Here is a 14,385-nt window from a genome sequence, read left to right on the forward strand (position 1 = left end):
TTTAGCCAATCGAGGTTCACAACAGAAGCCTATTCTTCAGAGGTACATTGCAGAAGATTTGATAAAATGAAATGACATCCAGCCTGGTGACAGCAAACATTACTGCTTCCAGGACACTGCTGCTCGGTTTACTGGATGAGATGACTAACGGAAACTAACATCCACTGAAAAATGCATAAAAGTGTGTTGCATCCTGGAACATGCTTCCTGCATCTTTAGAAGAAGAAGAAGAAAAAAAAGAAAGAAAGAAAAAAAAAAAACAGACGCAGGTTATTTAGTTCTATAGACTAGATAGTCCTGTTCTATAGACCTTGTTCTGTTTTCTGTAATAATATAAAACATGATAGCATGTGCTTTAATTCGCTGTAACACAGCACTCTAGGCTGGTCTCGCAGTACATGATCTAAACCCAGTCATTTGAGATAATTGCCTGTGATATAGAGAAGGGTAATTATATAGAATGTACCAGTGAAGCCTGACTGTCTCATGGGAATACAACTAAAAACTGGCAGCTAATGGACCTGCAAATGATCACTTAATAATAACCACGGTTTCCATGGTTATGCTCCTGATCTGAACTGTTTGATGGATCTATACATCAGCATATTTCAATGTAATGGATAAGATGTAACAAAAAATTACCAAGAAGTGAACCTTAAAGTCACCATGAAATCAAAATTGACAATTTCTTTTTTTTTATGGAATATTGCAGAGTTGGAATATTGGCGGGGCAACCTGTCACTCACATGACATCACAGCAATAGCAAACCACAATGATCCCGATGGACATAATCAAGTCCTGTCCTACATTTTTCCTTGTTTGAGAAGTCGTTTTACTCGAATATACACCAATCAGGCATAACATTATGACGACCTTCCTAATATTGTGTTGGTCCCCTTTTGCTGCCAAAACAGCCCTGACCTGTCGAGGCATGGACTCCATGAAGGTGTGCTGTGGTATCTGGCACCAAGATGTTAGCAGCAGATCCTTTAAGTCCTGTAAGTTCCGAGGTGGAGCCTCCATGGATCGGACTTGTTTGTTCAGCACATCCCACAGATGCTCCATTGGGTTGAGATCTGGGGAATTTGGAGGTCAAGTCAACACCTCAAACTCATTGTTGTGCTCCTCAAACCATTCCTGAGCAATTTTTGCTTTGTGGCAGGGTGCATTATCCAGCTGAAAGAGGCCACAGCCACCAGGGAATACTGTTTTCCATGAAAGGGTGTACATGGTCTGCAACAATGCTTAGGTAGGTGGTACGTGTCAAAGTAACATCCACATGGATGGCAGGACCTAAAGTTTCCCAGCAGAACATTGCCCAAAGCATCACACTGCCTCCGCCGGCTTGCCTTCTTCCCATAGTGCATCCTGGTGCCATCCCTGCAAACATACCCCTGCGGGGCCCATGCTGGCTTTTTGCGGGCAAAGTGGGCTAGGGCCAGCCCACACTAAACCTAAACAGGCCCTGTGCGGGCTTGCCCAGGCGAGGTCCACAGCTTTGGGCTCACTGCGGGCTCTCTGTGAGCAGTCCACACTAGCAGACTGCCTACATTAAGCCCATGATGGCCCAGCCCATTCGGGCCCAGAACAGCTTTTGTAACTTTGGGCCCATGCAGGTTTTGTGTAGGCAGCCCAGTTTCGTTTCCCATGCTCTGTTTGGCTGCTTTTTAAAATTTAATGTGAAATTCAATAAGACCTTCCATTTATAACTCTGCACAGAAGGAATAAAAATGAATGACAAATTACAGTAATTCACATTTTTTTTATACAGAAACATGTCTGTATTTTTATACAGTATTTTCTGTTTTCTTAAATTACGTTAAAATGTATGTAAAATTACAAAAATAATCTGTAATTAATACAATAACAAAACAGTTCGATGATAAAACGGTCAAATGACTGGCAGCAATGGCTGCCAAACAAAAAAACATCAAATTAAAGTAAAATCTCCTTATTTAAATAAGCTGAAAACACGGTCACATGACTGGCAGCAACAGAACATTAAACGCTAACAGATCAGATCATCTTCACTAATTACAATCCAGTTTGACTATTTATTTCATACAAAACTTTTAGATGTTGATGTTTTATAGAAAATAATAAAGTTTGAAGTTTGGAGGTGAGCTTTTGCTTTAGTTGGGTTCTTGACCCTTGACTTCTTAACTTTAAAGTTTCTCTGGCTGCTGTAACTGTGTGCTTCTGAAGCGCATTTACTATAGCAAAAATTGCAAGAGAAATTCTGGTCAGATGAAGTTGATTACTTATTGATGATTCAGTCATCATGCAGTGGTCAGATTCAAAGAGATATACATTTTACAGAGTATGATTTAGGATATTTTTGTTTGGCAGACGCATCTGCCAGTCATTAACCATTTCTTTTTTATCGATCTTTAACCGTTGTTTTCATTAATGGTAAACATGTGGCACCTTGTGCTGCCAGATTTATTGTTGTAGATTGATAGTGCGGGCCCTGTGTGGGCCTAGTGAGGGCCCATAACCCATAATCCTTCCTTGGACCACTTTTGATAGATACTGACCACTGCAGACCGGGAACACCCCACAAGAGCTGCAGTTTTGGAGATGCTCTGACCCAGTCGTCTAGCCATCACAATTTGGCCCTTATCAAACTCGTTCAAATCCTTATGCTTGCCTATTTTTCATGCTTCTAACACATATACTTTGAGGACAAAGGGCCGGTTTCACAGACAGGGCTTAGGCTAAGCCAGGATTAAGCCTTATTTTAATTAGGGTATTTAAGTAGCTTTTATAAACATACCCTAAAAAAAAATCATTACTGGTGTGCATCTTGAGACAAAACAATGGCAGTGACATATTTTAAGATATGTCAGTGCAAGTTGCTTTCTGTTAAAACAGCTCAAACCTGCATTTTAGTCTAGGACTAGCTTAAGCCTTGTCTGTCACTTGCTGCCTAATATATCCCACCCACTAACAGGTGCTGTGATGAAGAGATAATCAGTTAATTCACTTCACCTGTCAGTGGTCATAATGTTTTGCCTGATCGGTGTACTTCATATAGGGAAGAAAAGACTATCATAAGTTGTATCGTGTGAATACCATGTGAATATGGTAATCACCTGAATATTATACCATCTGATATCATTACAATGATGCGCCACAGGATTTTCTGTAAGGAGATCAATTTTATGTTCATCTCAGTTGTAATTGGACTGTCACTTTCATTTTATCAGCTTCCATTGCCTACAGCAACTTTCAGGAGTGAATGAATTTATGAAAATATGTAATTAATCTGTCTATTATCATATCTTTCTGAGATATTAAGTTACTGTATTGCCACCTCTTTATTCTCACCACCCAGACTGATCATAAGAGTTTTTCGTTCTTGTCCCAAGAGTTTTGGGGTCTTGTTCAAATTTCATGACTTTTGCCTCTTTTTTTTGGCCATATTTGACATTTTACTGTTTTTTGTTGATTGTAGTCATCTTAAACTAAATATTTTACAGTGCACTATGGCATCCAGTCATCACAATGTGAGGTAGCAGTTATGTTGTGAATGAACAGCTTGGGAATGTGCAGCAGGGGTCACATGTCTCTCTGCAGGGGCCATTTGGGATGTCTTAGAGCCAGCGGCTGACTGAGTGAAACTCTAATCTGAGGTGACAGCTGGGATAGGTGACTTCCAGGCCTTATTAATTATGTGCTATGTTATGCTCTTTTCACTCTCAGACCAAAAGAAAGGCAGTGTGTGGCTATAAGTCCTCTTGGACAAGTTTTTGATGTTCTGTCTTAGATATTAGTGTTTAGTTCGTAAATGAATCAGTGTTTTGAATGAACCTTTTAACTGAATGAATCATTCACATTTCTATTCCATGTATTTTTCGATCTCTATTAATTGAATTTTATTAGTGGGAAGCTGGGAGCTACTGCACGAATATTATGTTATGAGTCGATGGTACTTTGAATCTGAACGACACAAACTTGAAAGGGTTGAACCTGGACCTCATCTTTTGAACAAAATGAATCAGCTTTTTTATAGAGGAGCATTTGCTGATCACTGAACTGAATGTCAGCCTGGCATGCCAGTCGAGAAGAAATGGAAGAAATAATTTAGATCTACTGCTCTAATTTTTTTTTTTTTGGAAATATGCTTACATATGTTTTTGTGTCTCAGGCAATCTGCAGACTCACAAAGTTTAAACTCAAAAGTTCATAATGAATCGGTTAAAAGATTCAGTGATTCATACACAAAAAAACACTTGTCGCCACCTACTGGCTTAACGTAGCTACTGTGGTGTAACCTGCAGTCATCGAACGAATCAGTGGGCGAATGGATTCGAAAGATTCGATTCACTGGGATGAATTAAAATCCCCACCACTATTCGATATAGTTTAAGTCATTTGTGTCTGATAAAGCACATTTATTTTATTTTTTTTTACTCAGGTTAATGATAACATTTGGAAAATTTTATCTCTACACAATTATTTTCTGTAGCCTACAACAAAATAATCCGACATGTTCATATTATTTTAATTATAAATTATCATAAATGGTTGATTCTTAATGTATTAATCCATTAATTTAATCAGGTGTGACCCTGGACCACATAACCAGTCATAAGTCACACGGGTACATTTGTAGCAATAGCCAACAATACAATGTATAGGTCAAAATTATCGATTTTTCTTTTATGCCAAAAATCATTAGGGTATTAAGTAAAGATCATGTTCCATGAAGATATTTTGTAAACTTCCTACGGTAAATATATCAAAAATGTACTTTTGTAAGTAAAATGCATTGCTAAGGACTTCATTTGGACAACTTTAAAGGCAATTTTCTCAATATTTTGATTTTTTTGCACCCTCAGATTCCAGATTTTCAAATAGGCCAAATATTGTCCTATCATAACAAACCATACATCAATGGAAAGCTTATTTATTCAGCTTTCAGATGATAAATCTCCATTTCAAACAATTTACCCTTATGACTGTTTTTGTGGTCCAGGGTCACAATTAATAATCAGTTATTGCATAGCAATTAAGCTAAGAGGCTAGATTAGATTAAATAGATAAGTACTACTAATAAATATCTTAGATAAAATATCTGGTGGTAAGATAATTCATAAATGCATTCAAAACAAGTTTTTTTGGTTTTATTATTTTAGTGCACTTGTTTTTACCCATGGCTCTCTCCACTACCGGATAATATATTGACCACAGTAGATGCTTGTAATAGTTTCACCATTATTAACCATCCCATCCTGATGTGCTTTGTGGGGTCCGTCGGCCAACTGCGCATGCGTACTATCGAACAGTCAGCGCTAGACTGACACTAAACCCTCCTGTTTCCTCTTTATGCGCGTTCGCCGCTATAGCCAAATATAACACTGCTGCACTTTACTTTACCGCTGTGCGAACTTTCCAAACAGCTTGACATTTTTCTAGCTACTTTCTCACCTACAACATCATCCTTTTTAATGGGCTTACTGTGAAATTTTCTCTTACAATTAGCATTTTCCTAATTTTCCTCCAAAATGCCCGAGTTCATATCAGTGGATGAGTTTATCGTGGAGACTTTGGAGGACTACAGCTCTCCCACCACCTCTTCCTTCTACACCAAAATGACAAGTTGCCGAAATTCCGCCAACAACATCGAGGAGGTATGAGATTGTGCCTTTATGTGCTGCCTTCTTTTGTAATCGCTTCTTATTTGGTCTTTGACAGTTGTACAGCATGATGAATGAAATGAAGGTGTGCTGTACTGTCCAACATCAGGAGCAGGTTTCAGTGTGTTTTTGTGAAGGCAAAATGCTTTTAATCCTGTTTAACGGTGCCGTTTTGCATTGCAGAACTGCTTAAGCCAATGAACGTGTTGTCTTTCATATTTTCCCCCTACGAACACTGCTTCAAACATTACTACAGCAGATACTGATGCTCTTTGTCTTGTTGAATCCATTGGGCTGAGCGCAGCCTATTTCCAACACCCCAAACCATGTGATTTTAAGATAAATCGTCAGTTAAAGTGTAGAAAATTATTGTGGTCATATAATCAGTGTGCTTTTAAAATTGTTAAAAATAATTAATATCATGTATCTTCCTTTTCCTGTGGTTTCTGTATCATATCGTGCAACTAAAAGAGGAAGGACCTCACATTTCATTAACATACATTTCCTCGTCGTTATTGTCAATTAAATTGCACCGAAGTTTTGCAATCTTTGCTTTTTTTGTAAAGGCCTAATATATTTCACTCTTTACCTCATATTTTGCCGCTATCTCGCGCTTCTTATCGCTCCTCGTGCGTCAATACGAGCTTCTGCTGTATTATCACGAGCACGTGCCTTTCATCCAGTGTTTATTGAGCCTCATAAACAAAAGCCGGCTTAAGATTCAGGGATCTTCTGGAGCTAAGGAACCAGACCATGAATATGACCGTCATGTTTCTGGATCCATCCGTTGTTGTTGTTGTTGAAACAACCCTCAACCAATCATTGCCTTCTGTTTTTAGGGTTAGGGATGGGAGGATTGGTTGATAGAGATGTTGCTCCAGAACCAACAAAGGATGTTGATCCAGGATAGTGATCATGTTAGTGAAGATCATGTTGTGCATGTCTCAGAAATCATGCTAGTGTGAAGTATTTTGACTGCTGTTTGTCATCCTTTCACTGCAAAAATTCATCTAAAGCGCATGAACAAAAAGGTGCATTTACTCACTGTAAAATTCAACACAGAGGTGTCTTTTTTATTACAAAAACTCTAATATATATGTGTGTGTGTGTGTGTGTGTGTGCCTGTGTCAAAAATAAACATTTTTATATTTTAAATAATTAATACCTAATGTATACAATAAGCTAAATAATTAATTATTTAAATAATTAAATATGTGTCATGACAATTTAATGACAGTTTGTTTAAAGGATGTTTAATCAATCTACATTTTTAATTACATCTATTGCTTTAGATTTTATATATTATAATTTCATTTATAAACATTTTTATTTATTATGTAAATTTTATTTATCATACACATATATAAAAAATAACATTAAAAAACAAAACAAATTTACACAGTAAAAAAATACAGTTTCCGTAAAACAGTAATATACCGTAAAACAATGCATTCTGGGTAATATTATTTGTCGTTTTCGAGAAAGTAACCTATAGGCTATTTTCTCGAAAATGACAAATATTACCCAGAATGCATTGTTTTTACAGTATATTACTTCTGTATGTTATAATGCATTCTGGGTAATATTATTTGTCGTTTTTGACAAAGTATAGGCCTCTGTTCTTAAAACAACAAATATTACCCAGAATGCATTGTTTTTATGATATATTACTGTTTCAGTGGAAAACTGTATTTTACTGTGTAAATTTGTTTCCTTTTCACAGTTATTTTATATATATATATATATATTTATTCATCCCCTCAAGAACATATCGCATATTGCATATTTTTGACACAGCACAGGTCATCATGTTCCTAATAAAGTTGCCCACATTTATTTATGTTTATGCACATTGGCTCTTGGCTAGTGTTAATTTTGAACCCCAGTTGTGCCAATTTGAAGCATACAGCGGGGTCAGGGTGGTAACAATTGAATGATGACTGCTTTAATAAGAGTGACATAGTGGAATGTGAAGTAACCATGGTGATGACCTGCTCTGTGCAGTGCACAGCCATACAAATTGAACAGAGCATCACATTACATGCTTGATTGTGTGGGCTTCATGTGACAGGATAGCACCCTTAATATCTAGTGAGCTTTGCACACGCACAGCCTCCAGGGGGTTCAGGACAAAATGGGTTTAAGAGAGACTTGAGTGGTAGTCTTTCTTCTGAACTTGTCTAGAGTCAGCCTCCACTATCCAAATCATTCCTCAGCCTTTTATAACAGAAACCTCAAGACTTGTCTCAGACCAGACTTCATTAATGAAGTACACCTCTGTTTAATCTGCCTTAGTGCAGATTGACAGGCTCTGAAGCAAATCCTGCTGCTTGGACAAGCCCTTCAAAACAACTTATTAGAAGCGCAATAGAGCGAATGTATGATTAAAGGGATAATTAACCTAAAAATGAAAAATCACTTACTCACCCTCATGTAGTTCCAAACCTGCATGACTTTATTTCTTCAATGGAACACAAAAGAAGATATTTTGAAGAATGATTTTCTCCATATGATGAAAATTAATGGAGCTCAAAACAACATTGGATCCCATTGACTTTTATTGTATGGACAAGAAAACATATGGACATTTTTCATAATATCCTCAGTGTTTAAATTTTTTGAGTGAACTATCCCTTTAAATAGTGAATGTTTTCAGCCCTATGCTTAATACTCTCTTTCTACAGTATTAGTCAGACCTTTCCCAGTTCATTTAATGTTGAATCTTGTTTTTATGATGTTTGAACTCGTGAAAAGTTTGATTAAAGGGTTAGTTCACCCAAAAATGAAAATTCTGTAATTTATTACTCACCCTCATGTCGTTTCACACCCATAAGACCTTCATTCATCTTCAGAACACAAATTAAGATATTTTTGATAAAATCCGATGGCTCAGTGAGGCCTGCATAGCCAGCAATAACACTCCCTTTTTCAATGCCCAGAAAGCTACTAAAAGCATATTTAAAACAGTTCATGTGAGGTTTAAGCTTAATATTATTTACTTTTTGTGTGCCAAAAATAACAAAATACGACTTTATTCCACAGTATCTAGTGATGAGCGATTTCAAAACACTGCTTCACGGAGCTTTATGAATCATTTGTTTCAAATCAGTGGTTGAGAGCACCAAAATCACATGATTTCAGTAAACGAGGCTTCGTTACATCATAAGTGTTTTGAAACTTCAATGGTTCATATGACTTTGGCAGTTTGATACGTGCTCCGAACCACTGATTCAAAACAAATGATTTGTAAAGCTTCGAAGCTTCATGAAGCAGTGTTTTGAAATCACCCATCACTAGATATTGTGGAATAAAGTCGCTATTTTGTTATTTTTGGCACACAAAAGTATTCTTGTCACTTTATATTATTAAGGTTGAACCACAGTAGTCACATGAACTGTTTTAAATATGTTTTTAGTAGCTTTCTGGGCATTGAAAAAGGGTGCTGGCGATCCTTACTGAGCCATTGGATTTTAGCAAAAACATCTTAATTTGTGTTCAGAAGATGAACAAAAGTCTTACGGGTTTGGAACGACATGAGGGTGAGTAATTAATGACAGAATTTTCATTTTTGGGTGAATTAACCCTTTAATCACCAACCTGATATTAAATTAAAGAGGATGAATGAAGAGGGAAATAAGACAACACAGTTGCTTTGCCTTAATCTGCACTGACCTCAAGAGAGATAATGGGAACCCCATGCTATAATAGAGTCTCTGTTTGGGTCATGTGACTTAATGACAAAGCTGGAACTGGAAAGATTTCCCTGGACATTTCTGATGATGATCCAATACACACCTCAGCTATCTGTCTTCAACACAACATGGTGCTTCTGCATTCCCATTGTATGTTGCTGAAAGTTAATTGAAATGAGGTGCGGTTTGGGATTAGCAGAGGCACTGGAGAGGAATAATGAAAGATAACTGGAGTGCTTGGATAATCTGCCACACCAACAGAAGCCTTGTTTTTCCTGTATTAAGTTAAGCAGGGTTAGACACCTGATATTACTATTATCCTTATTCCTGGAACATTTGGTGAGAATGAACAAAGGTACACTCACAAATTTTTTCCTCATTAAAAAGTTTTACACATAGGCCTAAAGAAATGAGCAGAATATCTAAAATGAATTGAAATGAATTATATTAATCTTTTAGAATACTACTACTACTGAGAGCACCTTTAATGAAAATAAAATGAAATGAATTCACTAGGTAAAAGTAATTGAAACCCCTATTTGACCAAACCCTATGGCATTGTTTCTCCAGGGAACCAGTTAAATGCATCATTGTGAATTACTGCAGCACTTAGTGCTATGAAAGCCAATTTGATGCACTTACCTAGTGATTTCACAAACATTGATCCCATTTTCTTTTAGACTTAGAGGGACAATTAATCCAAAAATGAACATATACTCACCCTTATTTCATTTCAAACCTGCTTTTCTTTTGTGGAACATAAAAGGTTCAATACAGTGGTAGTCAGTGGTAACCAAGACTGACTGGTTACCAGTATTTCTCAAAATATCTTGTTTTGAGTTCCTTAGAAGAGTCATGTAGGTTAAACATCCATTCAAAGGTTTATTTCAGTATGTCATAAAGCCCCATGGTAACACCTTTGCTTGCAAAGGAAGTGGTATTAGCGTGTTATTTTATATCATAAAGCATCTGCTGACTTCATGATAAACCTGCTCTGGATTCTTCATGTTGCTGAGCTTCAAGTGAGTGGGTTTTATGCTATTTCTGAGCGTGTGTGTGTGTGTTTACTTCAAACCAGTCTCTTTAGTCTTTAGAGCACTGTGGACACAATATAAATAGCATGCCTCACCACTTTACATGAGACCCACAGGTCTAAATGAGCGTTCATAGTAGTTCTGGACTGTATTTTTCCCTGTATAAACTAATGGGCTACCCCAGATGCTAGTGGAAACATTTTCAGTTTCTAGTTAGTTTTTACCTGATCTTACTCATAACTGACAGTCAATGACTGTGTGGAAGTGAACTCTACAATGGTTGCATGATATTCTTGTGGCATAGTTTGAGTTTCACTTCTGGCCGTCTTGGTTAAGGAGCTGAAATCCACCAGTTGTGAAGAATGTGAACTGTGTTTGTCTGTGTGGGCTTTGCTTCATTAAGCACAAAAGAGGGAGATAAACATCTGGTCGTGCTCCTCAATTATAAAATGACTCAGAGCTCAAAACATTATTACTGCAAGTCTTATGGTGGATTCGTGACATGAGGCATAGAGGCATATTATGTGTCAGTACATTGTGTCTGTTCTGTTGTGGTGAATGATTAACATTTGAAGTTCTTTAAATTGGATTTTAATTAACATTCGAGTTCTTAAATTATGACATTATTATAATGACATTATGACATTATGAAATTATTGAATTTAGACATTGTTTTCTCCTTGGGAACAGAAACAAGCTTTGGAAAAATAACTTGATTTAAGATTTGATTTAAGATGTGAGAAGCAGCATTATTGTCAAAGGAACATCTTGGCAGTTTGTACAATAACTGGTATTTTTTTATGACCTACCCCTATAACTCAAAATGTTATGTGCCATATTATATTATAATAATATATCCAGTATAATCCACTATTGAGATACTCTTTCATATTTGGATGAAAACCAGAGCAGAGTCAACTAATAATTTAATTCTAAATTTAATTTGCTATATTATATTACAATATTATATATTATCCTATATTCCCAAGTGAAAAAAAGTACACTTCTATAATGTACTTAAAGTGCTCTATTTTCGTGCACTAATTTTGTACTTAATATACTAAAAATTCTTCTTTAGTACTTCTCCAGATAATCTTAAGAACATCTAAGTGTACTCAGCTGTGCTATTTTGAGACACTATGAAATATGAACTAAAATGTGCTTTTAATATACTATCTCTGTATTTAAAAAAAATATTTAGTTACCGCTCATAGTAGACTTGAACCCATAGTGTAATACAAGTGAAAACTAAATACATTGTTCTAATACAGAGATAGTATATTAAAAGCACATTTTAGTTCATATTTCATAGTGTCTCAAAATAGCACAGTTGAGTTCACTTAGATGTTCTTAAGATTATCTTGAGAAGTACTAAAGAAGAATTTTTAGTATATTAAGTACAAAATTGGTGTGTGAAAATAGAGCACTTTAAGTACATTATACAAGTGTACTTTTTTTTCACCTGGGTTAATATGTAAAAAATAATAAAATATGGATATGAATATTTTATTTCCACTGATAAGAATTTTTTTTTTTTTTTTTTTGAGTGAACTATCCTCATAATTCTAAATGTTAAATGCCATATTATATTACAAGGTACTTGTCATTAAAGTATAAAATTATATATTGTCCCATATCAAGATATATTTTTAAAGTATTTTTCCACATTTTTTGGGTAAACTCTAAATTTTATATTCATTCATCCATTCATTAAACTGCTTGTCCTCTTGAGTTGCATGCCGAATGTAATATGCCATATTATAATATTATAGGATCCCATCTTAAGATATTATTTCATATTGGTGTGAAAAACATTCACAACAAAGTTTAAACAGAGTTTCTGTAGTTTAAGGAAACACAGTATGTAAAAGACTTCAATGCTTCCCTCCCAAGCACAATGGTATGCAGAATAAGATGGCGGTTCTTTTGGTTAAAATATGTAATGTAAACTGAACCAACAACATTTTGGTCACGCTTTCATAAGCCCATGTTTACCACGAGTATTTATGGCTGTTTATGACTGGTCTTTCTTTGTTCTATCCTTTCTGTGTGTGCTGTGGGGAATTTCACAAGCACTAAATGCACACAAAAGCCAATCTAAAAAGGCCAGGCACCATTGCTGCACTATAGAACAAAAGATCTGTGAGGTTAGTCATGCTGAGTACTGAATTCACACTCTGCCTAGTCAGGGGAATGTGAATTTCAGCATGGAATGCCGTTCCAGGTGAAAAATACCACACGGTTGAATTGTTATTGGCCCAGTGTACACATAACAGACCTAACTGGAAGAGCTAAAAATAAGAAAGCCAAACATCCTTGATGCAAAACAAGCATCTCTGAATGTGTTCGGTTCCTGTTTGCTTAATTTAAAGGGATAGTTTGCCAAAAAAATTATATTTTGTCAGTATATATTCATCTTCACATCATTCCAAACCCGTATGACTTTCTTCAGTGGAACACAAAGGGAGATAAAGTGAAAGTGGATGGTGACTAGTAGCTGTCAATATAAAAGAACAATATAAAGCATAATAAAAGTAGTCCATTCAACTTTTACACTATATTTTATTAGAGTTTTCTGAAGCCATAGTTTTGTGTGAGGAACAAACCAAATTTAAGTTGGTCTCCATGGTCAGCATTCACCTGGAAATGAGCTACAAGAAAATTCTACAATTATTTCTCCTTTTGTGTCGCACAGAAAAAAAAAGTTTGAGTGAGTAAATAGTGCCAGCATTTTCATTTTGGGATCAGCTATCCCTTTAAGTGTTGGTTATATGACAGTTGACTCTTGCTCAGTGTCAGATGATTTCACATCACACCCAACATGTTTCTCAATTGTGCTGAGGAGTTCATTACAGGCTCTAAGCTAATAACAGCGAATTACATTTTCCTCTTCACACTATCATGTGTGACACCAATGAATATAAATTACTTATAATCCTTTATGCTGGCATTTGACAGGCCTGTTTCCTTAGAGAATAAATACAGCAAGATAAGACACGAGTGTTAGAGATAGAGGTCCTCGGCTTTGAAACAGGAAGAGGTCTCCATAGAAACTGGGATTATTTTTAAAGGAAGTTGATTTCATCAAGGCTAAGGAGAACAAAGAATCTAGGTAAACTGAGTTTTCTGCATAGTCATGTTACAGAGTTTTAATCATGTTATGAAATTCCACCTGCACACTTAACATTCAGCACAATAAACACTGTGCGACATGGATCTACTAAACTTGGGGACATGCATGTAGACTGTACAATGATGACACCAGTTGAATCGTAGGCTACGATGCAAATTTCTATAGCAGACTAAAACGTCATCAGCATGCGCTACTGGTAAACAAAACACTATGTTGAATCACACTTTGGCAGTTGTAGTATTTATGTGTGCTGAAAATAAAAAGGAAGCGGCGAAAGAAGAAGGGAAAAGAGCTTGAGGTAAGCAGTTTTAAGTTTTAGCGCCATGTCGCTTTGATTTCATGTTGCATTTTTATTGGCTGGTCAGTAGACGTAGTCGTAGCAGCAAACACACTGTGCATTGATCAGGCTGAATTTCTGACACTGTCAGAAAACTATCGCAGGCTATCTTTGGTCGCAAGATCGGGAAAACAACTGTCTTTGAACCTCTCTCACTGTACGACATAGGACCACCGATTAAGAGCCACGATCACAGAAATCGCCACGATTGTTTCACGATGACAATCTTTTGTCTGGGACTGCCAAAAATCGTGCAGTGTATCCCGGGCTTTAAAGGGATAGTTCACCCAAAAATGAAAATTCTGTCATTGATTACTCACCCTCATGTCGTTCCACACCCTTAAGACCTTTGTTCATCTTCAGAACACGAATTAAGATATTTTTGATAAAATCCAATGGCTCAGTGAGACCTCTATTGAAAGCAAGTTAATTTACACTTTCAAATGGCCAGAAAGGTACTAAAGTTATATTTAAAACAATTCATGTGACTACAGTGGTTCAACCTTAAAGCGACAAGAATAACGACTTTATTCAACAATATCTAGT

General features: G+C 36.2%; 1 protein-coding gene across 7 annotated transcripts in view; it reads left to right on the forward strand.

The window, feature by feature from the left end:
- The first annotated feature begins 5,335 nt into the window (after positions 1-5,335).
- The window catches only part of unm_sa1614 (un-named sa1614), a 46,283-nt gene continuing 37,233 nt past the window's right edge, over positions 5,336-14,385 (forward strand). For 3 of the 7 annotated variants that reach the window (XM_051912758.1, XM_051912755.1, XM_051912757.1), the window contains exon 1: positions 5,336-5,637. In XM_051912758.1, coding sequence (XP_051768718.1) covers positions 5,512-5,637 — 126 coding nt within the window. In that variant the 5' untranslated portion in view covers positions 5,336-5,511. Of the gene's footprint in view, positions 5,638-8,943; positions 9,183-9,537; positions 9,691-13,223; positions 13,482-13,628; positions 13,801-14,385 lie in introns of those variants that run through there. The other 4 variants (XM_051912759.1, XM_051912761.1, XM_051912760.1 and 1 more) reach the window with 4 other exon arrangements.

This window comes from Ctenopharyngodon idella, chromosome 11, assembly GCF_019924925.1.
Source record: "Ctenopharyngodon idella isolate HZGC_01 chromosome 11, HZGC01, whole genome shotgun sequence".
NCBI classification, from domain to species: Eukaryota; Metazoa; Chordata; class Actinopteri; order Cypriniformes; family Xenocyprididae; genus Ctenopharyngodon; species Ctenopharyngodon idella.